The sequence below is a fragment of the Carassius carassius genome, chromosome 30 (genome assembly GCF_963082965.1).
Source record: "Carassius carassius chromosome 30, fCarCar2.1, whole genome shotgun sequence".
Lineage (NCBI taxonomy): Eukaryota > Metazoa > Chordata > Actinopteri > Cypriniformes > Cyprinidae > Carassius > Carassius carassius.
The window spans coordinates 25,837,689-25,852,764 of NC_081784.1; the positions used below are offsets into that span (position 1 = coordinate 25,837,689).

At 40.1% G+C, this 15,076-nt stretch overlaps 1 protein-coding gene across 1 annotated transcript in view; it reads left to right on the forward strand.

Moving 5' to 3' along the window:
• The window catches only part of LOC132110974 (myomesin-2-like), a 44,585-nt gene that overhangs the window by 24,830 nt on the left and 4,679 nt on the right, over positions 1 to 15,076 (forward strand). Inside the window, exons 21-32 of the mRNA XM_059518124.1 lie at positions 6,332 to 6,494; positions 6,662 to 6,768; positions 7,087 to 7,131; positions 7,673 to 7,809; positions 8,663 to 8,807; positions 8,923 to 8,985; positions 10,266 to 10,333; positions 10,424 to 10,537; positions 12,006 to 12,093; positions 12,198 to 12,236; positions 13,238 to 13,343; positions 14,094 to 14,257. Coding sequence (XP_059374107.1) covers positions 6,332 to 6,494; positions 6,662 to 6,768; positions 7,087 to 7,131; positions 7,673 to 7,809; positions 8,663 to 8,807; positions 8,923 to 8,985; positions 10,266 to 10,333; positions 10,424 to 10,537; positions 12,006 to 12,093; positions 12,198 to 12,236; positions 13,238 to 13,343; positions 14,094 to 14,257 — 1,239 coding nt within the window. The remainder of the gene's footprint in view (positions 1 to 6,331; positions 6,495 to 6,661; positions 6,769 to 7,086; positions 7,132 to 7,672; positions 7,810 to 8,662; positions 8,808 to 8,922; positions 8,986 to 10,265; positions 10,334 to 10,423; positions 10,538 to 12,005; positions 12,094 to 12,197; positions 12,237 to 13,237; positions 13,344 to 14,093; positions 14,258 to 15,076) is intronic.

The following is a 15,076-nucleotide window of genomic DNA, read 5'->3' on the forward strand; positions in this document are numbered from 1 at the left end:
ATTACTCAGGACGTAATTTTCCTACAGCACAAGGGGGATTAAGAATTAGTCACATGACATTTATGGTTCAAAAACATCCGTGCCTTGAACCGAGTGGCTGTGAGGAAAGATGGCAGATTTCAGTTCACATACTTCTGAGGGTCTTGTGCAAACCGAAGAACGGATAGCTTTCTTCGGATATTATATAGACCACATTGGCTTGGTGATGTTGTCATGCATCCAGGGTTTTTCCCTGCCTTTGCCTAGAGATGATGTGATCGTCTCCAGCATCTCCGTGACCCTATATGGGAATATCGGTTGGGAGAATAGTTGCATTTCAGAGGTGGTTATTACTAGAGTATGAAGATGGAATTTTGGGATTGTACACAGTAAAACCAGAAGGTGCATTCAGTTTTGTCAGTTGTAAATTCCTATAGTCTTTAAGCACTTACAATACCACAGAGAATCCAGAATAGCTGAATATCAGTGCATTTAAAAGAAGGGATCTTTATTTTGGATGAAATGGGAGGAGTTCAGAGCCGTGTGGGGCAGTGTGGATGACACCAAGGGAGGCGTTCTGAAGTGTCTTGGGGAACCACTTCCTGCACATTCGCAGATAAAGATGATTCATCCTGAGCAGCCTGAAAGGTTTTGAAGCTGATAAAATGCCATCAGCCAGTAGAGTGCACTGTGGACTCGTCTGTCTATATAATGTGTGTGTGATGTTGAATGAGATGCTCTCCTTACAGCACCACTGAGAAGGGAAGCCCTGTGTAGGCTGATTGGTCATAATCAAGGCCATATCGAATCTGCACCTGCAGAACTGCACCAATCATTCGCAAGCTTCTTCACACCTTGCATGTTTATTTTATTTTATACCACTACCCTGAAAAAATAGAAACCCAAAAATGGTAACATCTAAATTAACTGGTTTTATTCTAAAAAAAAAAAATATAATTTAACATAACTGAATTTATGAATTTTCAAAATGAAAATTGTTTTCTTGGCTTAAACTTATTCTGAAATTGTACTATTTACTGTGTGAAGCGAATTTACAGAATATTCTGGCCACTTTCCAAATAATAAAAAAAAAAATAGTAACATTTTACAATAATTTTCCATTAGTTCCTGTATTAACTAACATGGACAAACAATGGACAATACATTTATTACAGTATTTATTCATCTTTGTTAATGTTAGTTAATGAAAATACAGTTGTTCATTGTTAGTCCATGTTAATTCACAGTGCATGAACTAATGTTAACAAGCACAACTTTTGATTTTAATAATGCTCTATTTAAAGTTTAAATGAACATTAACTACGATTAATAAATGCTGTTGTCACGGTTGGTAAACCGTGATCTCTGGGTTTTGCACTTTGTGGGTGAAGTCTGTGTGTTACGCGTCAGCACTGATTAGTTTGTGGGTGTCTCCGTTAATTGTCATCAGCAACAGCTTTCATTCATTACTCATCCCTATATATTGGCTTGTCTAGCGTCTTGTGTTCGTGAAAGCGTTGTTTCATGTTTTTAACCTATGCCTTGCTTTCCTGTGTGTTTCTGTGTTGGATGTCCGTGTCTCCCCGGAACCCCGTCCACTCTACGCAACCCACCACCAAGCAACACCACTTACCTTCGGCTCGCTTCCCCGCAGTTCCTGTGTCACCCTCTCCTGCTGCCAACTCACCTCCGCCTTCCGGATTCGTCATTCCTCACCACCATCTTGGACTGTGCATTCCTCCCAGCGTTATTTGTGTCTCAGTTTTGTATCGTCTCATTGTCTTCATTAAATCTCAAATCTTAAATCTCGCACTTGCTTCCTGCCACTCCTTCACCCAGTCGTTACAGAAAGCTCTCACCAACCATGGAAGCAGCGAGCACCACTTCTGAATACATTCACCACAGCATCAACCGCATGCATCAGCAGCAGGAGAGCATCGTTAACACCGGACGCGCGATCCAAGCGCTGGTGACACAGGTGTCCAAGCTCACACAGCAGATTCATCAACTCACCTCTCCCACTGCGCCCACCGCACCGCCTGCGCCGCCCGTCCCCCGGGAGACCTCCCAGGACCACTTTCCGGCGGCGGAGAGTTACTCCGGTGAGCCAAACTTTTGCAAGACTTTCCTTAACAAATGTTCCATGAATTTTGCATTGCAGCCCCGCACCTTCGCGACAGAGGAGTCCAAGGTTGCATTTGCTTTTACCCTACTCTCTGGCAGGGCCGCCTTATGGGGGACGGCGGTGTGGGAGAATCAACATCCCTGTTGCGCCTCGTTTCACTCCCTCTCCGAAGAGATGAAACGGGTCTTCGATCGAGCCGCGGCAGGCAGGGAGGCCGCTCACCAGCTCTCGGACCTGAAACAAGGAAAATCATCAGTGTCGGACTATTCCATTCAGTTCCGCACCCTGGCGGCCGAGTGCCAGTGGAACGAGGCGGCGCAGTGGGATCGATTCCTGCATGGGCTGGCCGACCGTGTTCAGAAAGAGATCTACCTCCTCAAGCTGCCCCCAACGCTCAACGGCCCTTCGGGTGGACGCTCGGATTAACTGCCTGGGTAGACAAGTCAGTCTTACAATTTCATTGACTCTCTCCTTGCACATCACTTGAACCTTCCTGTCCTTCCTGTGTCTCATCCCATCCATGTCACCACACACAATGGCCAGGAACTGCCACACGCCACACACTACACTGAACCCATCACTCTGCTCACTTCAGGCAACCACAGTGAAACCATATCCTTTTACCTCATGGACTCCCCTGTAGCTCCCATTGTTTTAGGTCACCCCCGGTTAATCAAACATAATCCACGAGTGGATTGGGGTTCCAACACTGTCACCTTGTGGAGTGAAAGTTGTCATGAGTCTTGTCTGGTTTCTGCTTGTCCTGTTGTGCCTGTTTCTGTCTTTCAGAAATAGACCATGGTGTTATCAAACATTCCCGCAGAGTACTTGGACCTGAAGGAGGTGTTCAGTAAGTCCCATGCTGCTTCTCTTCCTCTGCATTGTCCCTACGACTGTGCTATAGATTTAGTGCCAGGTAAGTCTCCGCCTAAAGGCAAACTTTACTCTCTTTCTATTCCGGAGAGGGAGGCCATGGAGAAATACATTTCTGATTCCTTGGCATCGAGGTTCATCCGCACTTCCTCTTCTCCAGCGGGGGCGGGATTCTTTTTTGTGGGTAAGAAGGATGGTTCTCTGTGACCTTGTATTGACTACCGAGAGCTGAACAACATCACAATAAAGAACACCCATCCATTACCGTTGATGTCTTCAGCTTTCGAGAGGTTACAGGGAGCATCCGTATTCACAAAATTGGATTTACATAACACTTATCATTTGATCCGCATCAGGAAGGGGGATGAATGGAAAACTGCCTTTAACACCCCTAGAGGGCACTTGCCGTTCGGGCTCTCCAACTCACCAGGGTTTTCCAATCACTCGTTAATGACGTGTTGAGAGACATGGTAGGTCAGTTTATATATGTTTACCTGGATGACATACTGATTTTTTCTTCATCTCTCCAGGAACATGTTCAACATGTCAGACGAGTGCTCCAGAGATTACTCGAGAATGGGCTTTTTGTCAAGGCGGAGAAATGCGTATTCCATGCACAGTCTGTTCCCTTCCTAGGGTATATCGTCTCGTCCGAGGGAATATGTATGGATCCTGACAAAGTTAAGGCTGTGATAGATTGGCCATCTCCAGATTCCCGTAATGCCCTACAGCGGTTTCTGGGGTTCGCCAATATCTATCGACGTTTCATTCGTAATTTCAACTACTCTCACCTCTGACGGCCTTGACCTCCCCCAGTACTCAGTTCAGGTGGTCTGATGCAGCCGAAGCTGCATTTACCAAATTCAAGAGCCGCTTCGTTTCGGCTCCCATCCTTGTAGCCCCTGATCCCACACGGCAGTTCGTGGTGGAGGTCGACGCATCAGAGGTGGGGGTAGGAGCAGTTCTTTCCCAACGTGCTGCCTCGGACAATAAGATGCATCCCTGCGTCTTTTTGATCCCTCCGCCCGCTTGGTGACTCCCGAGTGTATTTTACCTGAGAAAATAGTCGTCTCAGCACTCGTATGGGAGGTCGAATCGAAGGTCAAGACGGCCTTAGAAGGGGTAACGCCTCCGCCCGGTTGCCGGAAAAGTTACGGTCCGAAGTTATTCAGTGGGGTCACTGCTCTAACGTTGCTTGTCATGCAGGGATAAGCCGAACCAAGGGGTTAGTTAAACAACGATTCAGGTGGCCACTTTTGGCTCGTGATGTCCACAATTTTGTTTTGGCTTGCTCAGTTTGCACCAGTGGTAAGTCATCTAACCGGCCTCCTGATGGGCTTCTTCAACCGCTGTCTGTCCCTTCGAGACCCTGGTTCTCGAAGGCGGCACATTTCATTCTCTTGCCCAAATTACCGACAGCCAAGGAGACAGCGGTCACTGTCCTAGATCACGTCTTTCGGTTACATGGCCTCTCGGTAGACATGGTTTCTGACAGGGGATCCCAATTCATATCCAAATTTTGGAAATAATTTTGTAAGTTGCTAGGAGCGACGGTTAGCCTGTCTTCGGGTTATCATCCCCTGAGTAACGGGCAGTCTGAGCGAGCCAACCAAGATTTAGAGAGAACGTTGCGATGTTTGGTCTCCAAGAATCCTTATTCCTGGAGCCAACAACTCTCTATGGTGGAGTACGCTCACAATTCGTTACCAGTGTCAGCCACGGGCCTCTCTCCATTTCAGTGCAGCTTAGGTTACCAGCCACCAGCTTTTCCTAGTCTGGAATCTGAAGTCGCGGTCCCCTCCGCTCACACATTTGTCCAGAGGTGCCACCGCACCTGGACAAGAGCCCGCGAGACTCTGCTCCGGATGAGGGAGCACACTAAGGCCAAGGCCGATCGCCACCAGTCAAAGCCTCCCGTTTAAGTTGTGGGTCAAAAGGTGTGGCTTTCTAGGAACAATATTCCTCTCCGTTCCGTTTCTAACAAATTTATTGGCCCGTTTACTATCACCAAGATCATTAGTCCGGTGACAGTCTGCCTCAAACTACCTCCAGCGTACAGGAGGATACATCCCGCCTTCCATGTGTCCAAAATTAAACCCATGTTTTAGTCACGTATTAATCGGCCTACCCAGGTTCCCCCGCCGCCGCGTCTCGTATATGGGGTACCGACCTATTCGGTTAATTGTATTCTGGACTCGAGACGGAGGGGACGAGGATTCCAGTACTTGGTGGACTGGGAAGGTTACGGTCCGGAGGAGAGGAGTTGGGTTCCTGCTAGGGACATACTGGATCACTCCCTTATTGATGATTACAATCAGCAGGTAGGCCCTTCTAGGAACTCCAGGAGGCGTTCTTAGAGAGGGGGGGTACTGTCACGGTTGGTAAACCGTGATCTCTGGGTTTTGCACATTGTGGGTGAAGTCTGTGTGTTATGCGTCAGCACTGATTAGTTTGTGGGCTTCTCCGTTAATTGTCATCAGCAACAGCTGTCACTCATTACTCATCCCTATATATTGGCTTGTCTAGCGTCTTGTGTTCGTGAGAGCGTTGTTTCATGTTTGTAACCTATGTCTTGCTTTCCTGTGCAACACCACTTACCTCCCCGCAGTTCCTGTGTCACCCTCTCCTGCTGCCAACTCACCTCCGCCTTCTGGATTCGTCATTCCTCACCACCATCTTGGACTGTGCATTCCTCCCAGCGTTATTTGTGTCTCAGTTTTGTATTGTCTTCATTAAATCTCATTAATCTCGCACTTGCTTCCTGCCACTCCTTCACCCAGTCATTACAGCTGTTAGCTAACTAATGTAATATATATATATATATATATATATATATATATAAAATCCTTAATAAAATATACAATAAGTCTTCTGAAACCATAGCTTTGTGTGACAGAATGAATGTAAGCTGATTTTTACTGAAAATGAAATATAGTGCAGCGTCAGGTTTGATTTCAATGACATTTGGTTACAAGACACATTGGAACCAATGGCATATGACGTCAGTGGTGTTAAATGTCATCAACGGGATGTTTTTATATTTTACATTTGTAGTCCATTTAAGATCTTCAGATGAGTGAAATATCTTCTAATTAATATTAAGATCAACTGAAAAAAAAAAATCCATATTAGTAATTAAATATATGAATTATAATATTCGTATAATATTCATTAGTATTTAAATCTGAAAATAATTAATATTGTGTCCCCCAACCTTCTCTAATCATAGGCAATAGTACTGTCCAATAATCCCACTGTGTCCTATAAATCTGACATATCCTACAGTACTTGTTTTGTAGTCTGCACATCCTGACTGCTTGTTTGCTAATTCTCCTCTCTTTTGTTATTTTGAAGGTGCTCAGGAAATCAAATGCAACGTGGATGAGGAATCAGGTGACATTTATCTCTCTTTTGAGAGCTGCCAAATGACGGAGAAATCAAAGTATGTGTGGAAGAAGTCCTACCAAGAAATTACTGACTTCTCTAAGGGAATCGTCGTTAAGACATCAGGCAGCCAGTAAGAAAAACACACGTACAATGTGTCCCAGCTAGATCTGGACGAGATACATATTAGCTCAAAGTATATTTAGGGCAAAGCCACAGTCTGTGCATATTTAATTCTGTTTGTTTTCTTTTTGTTGTCCCACCGAACAGACACTAATATTTGCTCATTTTTTTGTTTAGCTCAACTTTGCTTTTTAAGAACCCAGACAAAGAGGATTTGGGCACATACTCTGTGTCTGTTACACATACCGATGGAGCCTCCGCCAGCTACAAGATCTCAGCCGAAGGTGAGGCCTGTTAATATATTATGACTATCACCTTCATTATTAATGCCGTTCCTCAAAATTATATAGTGTACCAGACACTATCAAAACATTCCACAGACAGATTTGATTCATATTTGATTCAGATACTTGTCTGCATGTTGATCTGTATTATGGATGTTACATCATTTGCAGGAAAATAGCTGCCATAATAGTATACATGTCAATGATCCTTAATAATAATAATAATAGTAATAAAGATTTGTGTTGTGATCACCTTGAAATGGTTGATAATGATGATAGTTGATAAAAAATGAAAGTTACCTCTGTCCTCCACTTTAGAGCTGGAGAAGATGTTGGCCCTCAGCTATGACATACGCAACCCAAGTAAGTGACCCTGCATAGTAGAGATTGAACATGAACCATGTTCAGTAGGCACACTTGACACTTTAATTGAAGAGTATAATCAGGGTTCCCACAGTGGTGGAAATATTCCAAGATTGTAAAAGTCATGGAATTCAAGAAAATCATAAAAGGTCATAGAAATGATTGCTCACATTGCTTGGTAGCCACACATGCCCCTAAAGTAATAAACTATATGCCATGATGTATTATACTATTTATTAAACATTAGTGTTTTTTGTTTTGTTTTGTTTTGTTTCAAATTACTGTAGTTTTATAATACACTTGAGACAATTACAGTGATTTTACCAAAGTTAAATGGATTTGGCTTCACACTGTGCCTGAAAATTCCATTTAAGCATGACAAATTCACTGTAAATTCACATGGGACATGACTTATTGATTAAAATAAACTTTTTATTTAGGATCGGCATGTGTTATTTCACAAGTCTAAGCTTATGCGTATGAACAGTGACAGCACACAAGACAACATGTCAGATTGTCATGTGTGACTCTTGTGTCGCAGTTATTCCTCTGAAGACTGAACTGGCCTATAAGATACTAGAGAAAGGCCGTATGCGCTTTTGGCTGCAAGCTGAGGGCATCTCCTCTGCTGTGACCTACAAATTCTTTGCCAATAACAAGGAGCTTGTCAACTGTGAGGTAAGCAACTGCAAATAAAATGGTACAGGCAGCCACATGTCTTCATTAGTTCATAAACAGTAAGCAGGGAGTTCTATATTAAAGGGATAATTCACCCAAAAATTTAAATTTAAGTTCTTCCAAACCCCATATGACTTTCTTTCTTCTGTGGAACATAAAAGAAGATGTTTAACAGCACAATAAAAGCACCATAAAAAGGGTCCTTGTGACCTCTTTACTATTTTTTGAGGCATTAAGTACTGACATTATTACTTGACAGCAAGTGGATGTGCAAAATATATTGGTTATATTGGTTGTCAGATTATTTTAGATATTTATATTGACCAATATAGTATATTTAATTATATATTCTAATATCCTTTGCCACAAATCTTCACAAACACCAACAATTTAATAAATGCTTGTTAAATGTAACCAATAACAGATCTAAAATTAAATTTGTGCTCTGTACATTATAATGGTGTGATTTTAGCTTTTAGTGTGTTTTTATTTTTTATTTTAAGTTTTGAATTTTTATCATTTTAACTGGTTATTAACCATAACAGTTATTTGCTTTTCGATATCAGCCAGCAATTGAATATTGGTGTTGAATAATTGAATAGCATCCCTCTCATTGAAATGAAAAGACCAGCATGGACTGGTTTTGTACTGGATTACAGAATGGTAATTCTCATTGTACTATCACTTTAAGCTTAGCTCCAACCTTTGCTGTGCAAGAAAACATAACCATTCCAAATAAATAGATTCAGCTCCATTGCAATACTACCGTCTGTTATGTTTTTCTGTTCCATTTGTGTGAGCCTCCTAAGAAAAGCCCAGGAGAGAAATGTTTACCTCTCTGGCTTTTTCACAGCAAACTAAAATGAGTCACGATGCAGCTACGGGCATTATCGAGATGGTGATGGATCATTTTACTGACGACAGCGAGGGCACTTTCACCGTGCAGATCCAAGACGGCAGAGCCAAGGCCCAGTCCTCTCTGGTGCTGATCGGAGACGGTGAGAGCCAGCATCGCTCTAGGGCTTCTGCGGCTCTCATCTTGAGAGACTGTGCTCTTCTGTTGAACTCTACTCACTGACCTCTTATAGTTCCTGCTTTATTTTCCTTTTCCAGCCTTCAAGGCAGCGCTGGCTGAGGCGGAATACCAAAGGAGGGAATACATTCGTGTGAAAGAGGGTACTGCACTCATCCTGTTGATGTAGCTGTTGAAATACACTTCAGATAGAGTGAATTAGACCCTGTGGTTTTGTAATCCATTCTTGGTATTACTTTTTTACAAACAAGCTTTGCATTATATACAACATCTCGTATTGGTTTCCTGCTGAAAATGCCTTACATGAATAGCTCAGCCTAAATGGAAATTCTGTCACTGCCCTCATGATTTTTTTTTTTTTTTAAACCTGTATGACTTGCTTACATAGAACATACAAGAAGTGATTTTTAATAATATGCCAGTCTCTCTTCTACACTGTAGATTCTTCTCAGACTAGTAGATTTGATAACACTTTATTTTAGGGTCTTATCTAGTTATTTAATCTTATGCATATTACTAGAATATTAGCCATTTTTTACTATTATTGCTAATTAAGTACACATTAATGGCTTATTCTACATGACCTACATTCTACATCCCAACACCTAAGCTTAAAGGGTTAGTTCACCCAAAAATCTAAATTATGTCATTAATGACTCACCCTCGTGTCGTTCCAAACCCGTGAGACCTCCGTTTATCTTCGGAACACAGTTTAAGATATTTTAGATTTAGTCCGGGAGCTCTCAGTCCCTCCATTGAAGCTGTGTGAATGGTATACTGTCCATGTCCAGAAAGGTAAGAAAAACATCATCAAAGTAGTCCATGTGACATCAGAGGGTCAGTTAGAATTTGTTGAAGCATCGAAAATACATTTTGGTCCAAAAATAACAAAAATTAGGACTTTATTCTGCATTGTCTTCTCTTCCATGTCTGTTGTGAGCTTTGATGATGTTTTTATTACCTTTCTGGACATGGACAGTATACCGTACATACAAATTTTTAATGGAGGGACTGAGAGCTCTCGGACTTAATCTAAAATATCTTAAACTGTGTTCCGAAGATAAACGGAGGTCCTACGGGTTTGGAACGACATGAGGATGAGTCATTAATGATAAATAATTTTTTATTTTTGGGTGAACTAACCCTTTAACAACTACCTTACTAACTATTAATAAGCAGCAAATTAGGAATTTATTGAGGGAAAAGTTGAAGTTAATACTGAATAAGTGTTCCCTATTCTAAAGTGTTACCGTAGATTTAGAAAAAAAGCTTTGCACATTGCAAATTTTGTCACTCGGCTAAAACAGATAAAAACCATCTTTGCCAGACTGTGAGACAAGCAAACCACTTAGGCTGGTTTATTTATTTATTTTTCAGTAGGGTTTCTTACTGATTCTTTGAGTTTTCTCATTTATTCTTTCAGGCCCTCATTTTACGGAGTTCCTCTCCATTCAAACTGGGGATAATGCCTCCGTCACTCTTGTTTGCAAGGCAAGTTGAATGGGAACGATTAAGCCAAAGCAAACTTAATGTCTTTGACTGACTGATGATATATTGCCATTTTCTTGCATGTCCCTTCAGGTGGCTAATTTGAAGAAAGACTCTGTGTTCCAGTGGTATAAGGACGATCTAGAGGTGATTCCTGAGGTGGCCGCCGATTTGAGCTCAGGAGTCTGCAAGTTCCCCCTAACTAATGTGAGCAATTCATTGCATAAACACTGGAGCTAAAAAAATTGTTTAGCAAAGTGGTTCTTAACTGTGCCAAAATTGCTTATCATACAAAAGTTAACCAAAAAGCCTTAAAATCACACAATGAAATGTATTGAAATAATAGTTCACCTAAAATATTATATTCCAGGTTATTACAAGGTTAACTCTTGGAGCGAAAGAACAATGTTTATGTGCTTTGTCTTGGCGGAACAGACTTGCTACTGCTAATACATCCACAGACATACTGCTGTTAGCATAAAGGAAATACTGTTGCTGCACATTTAACACACAGTATATGAAATAGCATCCATATATAACATACATGAAATGACCCCATAGCAGATCTATACAGGTGGAGCTGGGGAAGGTGGAGGGTTTCTTAGGCATGCGGCAACTGCTACAGCAAGCACTAGTCAAGTATTTGAATGTTGAGCAGCAACATTGGATGCTGACTTGAAAAGAAACCAATCAGCTATATAATGTTGATAATGATGATATTCTATCAGATTGAGTTAGAACATATAGGCCTGCACCATCTAGAGTTTCATGACAGAACTTTGTATAACAGTGATCTAAAAGCCTAACACATGAAACAAACACTGGGCTAGATCGTATTACTTTGAGTCATTAGCATTAGTGAGTTTACTTAAATAAAATAAAAAACTTATGATGTCAACAACTAAATATGATTGAGGGGAAGCTTTTTCTTCTTCTCTTGAATTGTTTACTCTTCATGGTCTCTTAATATTGTGTTTCTTTACACGTTTATGTGGCGCATTGCAATTTATTAGTAGCATTTTTTTTTATTCATTATGTCCAGAGAACAGAACAGACCTGTGAGCCATTTATGGGTTCATGATCACTAGTTTAGTCAGTAACAGACGTTTGTGTTTGTGTTTTTCATAATTAAAATTTTAAATTAGTCAAAACTGCACTGACGCATGCTCAACACTAAGTGCCATAGCTACAGTTATTTAAGTAAAAAGACAAAGAATCCCTGCTGGACTGTTATGGGTAATAGCTCTGTTTTGGTTTCAGTCGATATTCTTTCCAGGTACAAAGTAAAACAGCTTGTGCAACTTCCATAAATACAAAGAAGCATGACAAAATTATGGTGTATTTGTTATAATCGCTCCTGACATCTTGTGAGAACTACTATAAGAATATTTAACATGAGAAATAACCTTTCTGAGTTTTTGACTCCCAGGGATTGAAACCAAGGGTCTCGATCAATTCAGTGCCATAGTAATTTTTTGTAATGCTGGTTATTCTTTGACATTTTTTGTTAGAATTATTTCTACAAAACTATATGAAATAGCTATAATTTACTCCCAAGACAATGTAGCACAAAAGCTATTCTGCCAGTAATGCTCTACAAAAGCATCACTCAGGTCTCACACACCCTGTTTTTGTGAGATGCTGTATTTCTTTATTTTTTTATCTGAAATTGTAGTTCTCCAAGAAGGATGTGGGACTATATAAAGCAACCATCACTGATGACAGAGGCCAAGATGTGTCACAGCTTGATGTTTCTGGCAAAGGTACCATCTCTCACGATTGTCTTATCAAATATAGGAAAATGTAAATGTGTGCTGGAAAATGTTCCATAAAACATGTATTAAAGATTTCTTTTTCTCTCTCACAGCTTTTGATGACGTCATTAATGAGCTCAGTCGTATCGCTGGTGTGTATGACATGTATCATCATGCTTGTCATTTGGCTCTCCAAAGCCAGCATGTCTTTCCTTGTGTTAACATCAAGTGATTTTAAATCAACTGTCTTCCACCCCTCTCTCATCTTCTTTATCCATGGAGTCTAAATCTGGTCACCTAACTTAAAATGATCCAGAACTTCAATTATGAACTTTTTATGGTTTCCCATAGTTCATTTTTAGTGCTGCGCTGGAGCAGTCACGATCTTAGTGATGAATTGTATGACTGTAAATCAAGGGAGACTCTGATACTCCTTTGCTAAAAAGCATGCCTTGTTGGTGTTTAGGTCATTCTTCAGATTAAAAAAAGAGCATAAATAAGCATAATAGTAAATCCATCAAATAAAAAACCATATACAAAGTAGATAAAAATACTATTACAATTTTATAAAACCCATTTTAAGCTTTTATAAGCATAAGCTGTAAATTCACAAAGAGTGTTAGAAGCAAAAGTTCAGTCAAGCATGTCCAAACTTTCGACTGGTAAAATACATAATTTTTTTCAAATAATATATATATATTTTTGAGGACTGGTCATCCATCCGGGGTGTTTCCCTGTCTTCGCCTTGAGATGGTTGAATAGGCCATAGAATCCCTATATAGGAATTGATTAATATTATTTTTCCAATTACAATTACTTATGATTTTGAGGTAAAAAATGTTTTGTCAGATTCACAAATTTGTTTACACACAATGAATGTAAACTACAGTGGTTGACCAATTCATTGCACTTCTACCCACTTCAGTTTCCAGTGTACTAAAATAATTATTACTCTTTATTCCAAAAAAGAAAACAATAAAATGAAAACAGCAGAAGGATCATTTTGAAGAGAAAAACTGTTGTTTCTTGTTGCTGGGTGCCTACTTGAAAATCTTTGCATAAATGGCAAAGAATCTCAGCTTTAACACATGGTGAATCACAGCATTGTTGGTGAATTTTAAGATCTCTTTCTTTCTTTTTCGGACCTGGATAGGATCCAGCGCCGCTGAGTTGTCGATTCAGTGCACTGCCGAGGGCATTATGCTTCAGTGCAATATGAAATATTACACCGAGGAGATGAAGATCCATTGGAAACAAAAGTATGCACATTTTCCACTCTCACTTGAAACGATTTCCTAGAATAAAAAAAGATACACAAATACGCTGGAAAATGAAATGCACATGCCTCTTCATATCCCCAGGTGTGACAGCGACTCTACATGTAAACATGGTTTTCAGATTTTGGTCTTTAGTTTTGTGTTGCTTTAGAGTGAGGTGTACAAAATAAATGATTATTGAACTACAGGAAATTACAAGAATAAAGAGTCTGTCTTGTTCCTCGCTCTGTTGTCGAAGCAAAACAAATCATTCTGATTGCAGTTGCCTAATGCTCTGCCCTAGAGGTGGTTCAGTAGCATGTGAAATTCTAACGCAGTGAGAAAAGCCTTCTCTGCTCGCATGGCTTCTCAAATCCCTGTATTAGCATTTTGAAGTGGCTATTCTGGGTTTTTCCTCCCCCTGTTGCATCACATGCAGAGCAGGTATTAATGCAGGGGAAATTTCACGTATAGTCGTGACACAAAAAAACCACCCGCCGTGTATAATTTTACACTAGGGACATGCTAATTTGATGCCCTACTTTAAAAAAAAGGCATGTCAAATGATTTGAGAGCATTTACTTTATGAAAAAATTAGCAAACAATTGATCTTAAAAAGGGATTGGGATTAAACAGGCCTTCGTTGTAACATGTTAAAAGCTTGCTTGTGTTCGTATTGGTTTTTATCATTCTCTCAGTGATGAACGGATATTAATGGGCATCTTTGCATTCATGTACTCTTTGTACTTCAAGGGATTCTAAAATCAGTGCATCAGAAAGGATGAGAATTGGTGGCAACCCAGCAATGGCAACTTTGGAGATCGTCGAACCTACTGATAAGGATAAAGGAATGTACACTTTTGAGATTGTGGATCCTGAGAAGACGCATTCTCGTATCTTGGACCTCTCTGGAGAACGTGAGTTGTAAAAACAAACCAATAGACTCTACTCAATAAAACTGAGGTAGTGATTTGCACTCAATTTGTTTGGGTAGATTTCTTCCCATGTGTTGACTGAAGAACACTAAGTTTACCAGCTATGGCACACTCAAATAATTTAGGTATAGTCTAATTAGCATTTGTTGATAAATTACACAACTTATTACTTATAAAAAGTGAGTAGTACGAACACTTGATTATCACGTTTGCAGTAGGAAGTTACTCATCACTGTATTGATGTTAATGCAATTATCACTTATTGAATGGAGCAACATTTACTATAAACTTAATTAATGTAGCCACCCACAACCTTAACTACAAGCTCCACTCTTCAGCACAATGGTAACCCCAAAAACTTAACTGATCATTGAGCACTACCAGGTCTTTCCCTAGACTCAAAAACACTTCATATCAACATCTTAACACTTTCAACATTTACTCGTCTGATCCAACCCTGAATGATGCTGAGAACTAAAAAGCCACTGCCTTGTTTCAGTTTATGATGCTAAAATTATTTTGGTAGTACCAACCAAATTAAGTAAACTTCAGTTTTACATATTTAAGTAGATTGAACACAATTAAATTAAGTAGAAACAGAATGTTTAGCAATTGTCACTTCATGTTCCCCATTTAGTTAAATCAATTTACCAACCAGCAAAAAAAAAAAAAAAAAAAAAAAACACTTCCTCATTTAATTTTAATGGTCAGAGAGAGGGTTGTGAGTAATCACAGCAAACTAAGTTATTAACTGTTGGCATAAAACAACTTTTACTAAACATTATAATTGGACCTCAGGGG